The 5,165-nt window shown below is 48.7% G+C and overlaps 1 protein-coding gene across 1 annotated transcript; it reads left to right on the top strand.

Annotated features, from left to right (window-relative positions):
* Positions 1-1,193: 1,193 nt before the first annotated feature.
* LOC144717999 (histamine H2 receptor-like) lies at positions 1,194-3,949 on the top strand. Its single transcript, XM_078593856.1, has 3 exons — positions 1,194-1,483; positions 2,214-2,390; positions 3,120-3,949. Exons 1-3 carry the CDS (start codon positions 1,194-1,196, stop codon positions 3,754-3,756), a joined length of 1,104 nt encoding a protein of 367 aa, XP_078449982.1. The 3' UTR covers positions 3,757-3,949.
* Positions 3,950-5,165: the final 1,216 nt, after the last annotated feature.

The raw sequence follows: 5,165 nt of genomic DNA, 5'->3' as shown, positions 1-5,165 counted from the left end.
CAGATATCGTCAGAACCGGTCCTGCCCTCCACCCCCCCAACCGTACACCAACCCATACCAACCAGCTTGGTGAAGTATGGTCAAACAACCCCAACGATTGCCATGGAGTTGGGACGTCTTCATCCGCTGGTGGATTGAGAGTGGCTGGAATTTATTTCGATTCGTTTTGTTATTGACAATTAAACCGAAACCTACAAAGTGTATGTTTGTGTCTCATCGGCTGTAGTTAGGTGCCCAACTCAGAAATAGCTCAATGTATTCTCAAGTGAAGTGTTTATAGTAACATCAATTATGCAAGTAATAAATGGTACATTTATAGAATTACACTCATGGTTTGCGCTACAAACCCTATTGATAGGGCAGTTTTGTCACGACTCCCACACTACGATCAAACGCGATTGTTCCCGACCCTGATAGTGGTAGCGCCGTGTGCACAAACGCCGGTGGAGAAGTGCCTCTATTGGGTCGATGAAGTTCATTGTGCTACAGGGGACCAGAAGCTGCTGTACTTCCCCCCCCCCACTCCCCCTAAATTGGATTGCCAGGCACGATAGACCGCCAACTATGAAATGCAACAATCCAGACAGCCCTCCAGAAATATTGGCAAACGTCTCGCGCCACGCCATCTCGGTCCCTCTCGTCTTGAGCTCAATCCGTCCCACGTTCCCCTCAAGCTCTTCATTTCTCTCTCTCTCTCTCTTAGAAGCAGCGTTCACTTCGGTGGGGTGGGACGCCTCTCCCCTCTCCTCTGCTCATTTGCGAGATTCAACGGCTTCATATTCAACGGCTTTATTTGCACAACGCAAGCGCCAAATTAACTACGGGCGTGTTTCTCCAAAGGCTGCGTTTTTTCATCTCGGGGGCTTCTTGGAAACAAGCTCATTACGAATGTAACCAATTGTACGTGACATTTCGATGTAAATATATTTTTTTCTCGACAGATTTCAGCATCAGTTGTCGTCGCGTGCTCAAACACGACATTGCGGGTCCGTTGACGATCAAGACTGCGCTTTAACTGCACCGCCAATACGATCACCGGGAATGACCAAGCCAAAAGACAACTTCGCAGCGAACGTATAGCAATCGTACATAGCGCACCGCATCATCTTTCCACGTCAGATATCTTGTCGAACGTGCGACACGCGCGCGCGCGAGCCGCACACGCTTTCAAAAAGGAGGGGGGGGAGGAATCGATGGCATCACTAAACTCGTCGCGACATCACGGCAATGCGTCCGTCGGAGGCAACTTTTCCGAGGGACGCGTGGACGGCAGTGACCGGCGGCGGGACGAGGTGGCTCTGTCGCCGGGCGCCCTCTCCGTGTGCGCTCTCCTGTCGCTCATCGACATCGTCACGCTCTTCGGCAACGCGGCGGTGCTGCTGTGCCCCTTGGTGGAGCGGCGTCTGCGCACGGTCACCTACATGTTCATCATGTCCCTGGCCACCGCCGACCTGCTGGTCGCCTGCCTCGTCATGCCGTTCAGGTGAGTGGCGTCGTGCGCTCGTGCGGCAGCCACACGCGGCACAGCGCGACGTCTGTGCCCTCCAGCGAGGCGCTACACCGCGAGAGGTTCACGCGACCCAGGAGACAATTTAACGCGCCGTCGATTGCTAAGCACGCGATGCATGCGTCGAAACGCGTGTGTTGAAGATCGATGCTTTCCGGACTTTGTCCAGCAGTGGATTGCTCATGGCTGATGATGATGATGATGTGTTGCATGCCACTGGATACAGGTTTACCTGCGGCCACTGTTGGCCGTTTTGTGTGTCACATTTGTTCAACAAAAGAATGGATATTTAATTAAACTACTAGCAGCTGTAGAATGTATTCCACAAGGTAAGAATAACCCATTGAGACGTCAGTTATATTTTGCTATGGCAACCTGGGTTGCCGAGTGACTGAACAGACTCAGTAAGGGGGCGAATCATTACACTCCTACTACCCCGAAGTACCCTTCAGGCAGAATATATTTACAAAAATTCACGCAAGGAGACATTGCATCGTAACCATAACTCACTCGAGAGAGAGAAAGGGCTAACCATTATCACGATACAATGTGCAGGCGAGCCTGGCTAAAGCACTACTTATTTCATTATATCCGGTACCATTTTCAATACGCACACCTTACAAATGCTACGCAGTTTGTATGAAGGTTTTGAAGGAGGCTTTATCTGCGTGCGTGGGTTTGTTTGTATCCGTGTATGTGGACGCAGCATCATATACGAAGTCACGGGCGTTTGGATTTTCGGAGAGCTCTTTTGCAAAGTGTGGATTTCTTTTGACGTGATGTTCTGCACAGCCTCCATCGTGACCCTCTGCTTCATCAGCTTGGACAGATACTGTTCCGTGGCCACTCCAAACCACTACCCAACGCGCATGTCTGGGAAAAGGTCAGCATGCTCAGCACCTTATTGGCGCGCGAAGTGCAAATGCACCACGCTTTTTCGCACGCTCTTGAAGCCTCGCGCGATTCGAGAAACGCGTCGACTCCGCTCAGTCGCGACTCTTCACAGCGCCGTGATGTTGCTGGCCACTTGGAATGTTTGGCCTTTGAGCTTGTGCTCAGCAACCGCAATAGTGATAGCAACAGAAAGCGCTTACTGCATCAAGATTGGAGATATTTTTTTTTGTGTGTCCGAAATAACGAGACACTTCTAACCCCACGATTATGGGTATATTTCTTTTTTTTATTTCTAACTACGTGACTTTACCAAAAGAACCAAAGAGTACAGCAATTTTATTAGACGCATAATCAGCATGATCTAAGTTATTTATACATTTTTCTTTAGATGTGTGTAAACACGTTGCTGCGACACATGCGAGAAAACACCACCCCTTACGATTGCTGGGTGCCAAAACATCTCCGTATAATCGGTGATACGCATAGTGTCTTAGACAGAGCGTATTCTAGGTTGGTGCTTCACTTGCTCCAATCGCCTGCGCTAATATCAACGCGGATCAGAGGAGTCACATTCCCAGATGCCGCGGGTTCTTTGCCAACCATTAGAACAGCTGCAAGGTGTCTTTGGACACTGCCGAACTTTACAAACATTTCCTTCGTCCCTCTGGCCTCGTTTGTCCGACAAACCACCGTCATTCACCCCCCCCCCCCTCCCCAGGTGCATCGCGATGACCGTATCCATCTGGGTGTACTCGCTGCTCATCTCCTTCCTGCCAGTCACGCAGGGCTGGAACGAGATTCCGGGCGTACGATTCGACGCGCGCCGCGAGTGCCTTTTCATCACCAACTGGGCGTTCGTGCTTGTCGCCTCGACGCTGGCCTTCTACCTGCCCTTCATGGCCATGTGCACCATGTATTTCTTCGTGTACCGCGCGTCGCGCCTCAAGGCGGCGCGCATCGCCTCCCAGACGCTCGACATCCACTACCACCCCAAGAGCCAGCGGCCCAACAACCCTCAGCTGGAGAACAAGGCCACGCGCACCATGACCATCATCATCTCGGCCTTCGTCATGTGCTGGCTGCCCTACTTCGTCTTCAACGTGGCGATGAACGCGTACGGCTCCAAGCACGACAGGGTGGTGGTCACGATGTTTAAAGTCATGACGTGGCTCGGGTACTGCAACTCGGCCATCAATCCCGTGCTCTACGCCTTCCTCAACCGTGACTTCCAGCACGCGCTCAAGACGCTCTTTCTGTGCAGCCGCATGGGGTCAAGGGTTGGCAAGATTGGAGAAGACATGGTGTCCATGGTGACGATATCCAAGACGCTGGCGACGGAGCAGGAAGAGCCATGAGCGGGGAGTGAGAGAGGCGAGGGGGCCGTCAAACCTGCACAGAAAGAGTACAAACAACAATCAAATCAAAAGCCAGGTCACTCGCCCATTGTCCGTTTGTTAAATTGTATTTTATCGAAAGTTCCCCCCTGTGTCCGATTGTGAAGTGTTTTTTTCTTCCCTTCTTAAATTGATACCGCTGAAATAAATAACAGCGTGTAACATTATTGATGTTTTGAAAGAGTAGCACAGCGTTTCACCACCGTTATTGTGATTCGTGAATGTAAATGTCAATATACATTCCATTGGTACCTTATTTGACAGTAAATAATATGATAATTGGTTTTTTACCCTTTTATCTGGCAACAAAACTGACACCTTTTTTTACGAGGAGTCATATTTGCATAGACCACGATACCTGCAGTCATAATGCAAACAAAAAACATAACTCTGATAATGTATGCACTGTCCTTGAAGTTGATTGGTCCACACCCGAGACAGCTTTCCTTAAAGCCTAGTCTCACATGGTGTTGGACCAGATGACGCCAAAAGGCGCACAACTCAAAGACAATGCACCATCAGACTATGAGAGCACGGGCAAGCATTTACACCATTGGTACCTCATTTGCCAGTAATAAATATGATAATTGTTTTTTTTACCAATTATCACCCTTTTTTCTGACAACAAAAAGGTGTCAGTTTTGTTGCCAGATAAAAGGGTAAAAAAACAATTATGACAATATTTTTTTTTTAATAGAAAAAAAAAGCGTAAAAAATATATTTCACTGATTTTTGTCACTGCCAGACGAGGGCCTGCCCATGCCACGTGTAGTCATGAGGATATTGTTTGACCGTACTTCTCAACGCTGGTCAATGGGAGACTTTGAGTGTGGGAACTCGGTGCCGGTTCAGATATTACTCGCCACTGATCATGCTCGAAGCCATGGTTAATGAGTTCATAACTCAGTGTGCAAACCACTGGGCCCTGCTCCACCCCTTCTGATATTTAATTGAACATGTTGGCATGCTCAACCGTTCATTAATAATTCATTTTACTTTTGGATTGCTGCGACTTTAGTCGTTGGTGAACACACAGAGGAAGCTCGTGGAATCCAGCAGGGGTCACCAAAAGCTATCACAAACGTCCAACCAGTGACCCAGTGTCTTTTTCAATAAAGAAAAAGTGTTTACGATTTTTTTAAACAACGGTACAGAAGTAGAGTGCACAATTAGTGAGTGACTGGCGCACATGTGAAACGCCTCTGTGTCCCCCCATGTTTGATCTAGGAGGCCGAAACAGAAAGAAAAGAGGGGAAAGAGGAAGGGAGAGATAAGGATACGGGAAGAATAGAAGGAAAAGAGGAAAATTAGAGGCACATATTGGGAAACATAATTACGAAACGTAACTTAAAGACAACTTAAACTCGACA

Source organism: Lampetra planeri, chromosome 4 (genome assembly GCF_965212315.1).
Source record: "Lampetra planeri chromosome 4, kcLamPlan1.2.h2, whole genome shotgun sequence".
Lineage (NCBI taxonomy): Eukaryota > Metazoa > Chordata > Hyperoartia > Petromyzontiformes > Petromyzontidae > Lampetra > Lampetra planeri.
Note: the sequence above shows the minus strand (reverse complement) of the source record. Positions and strands in the feature narration are given on the sequence as shown.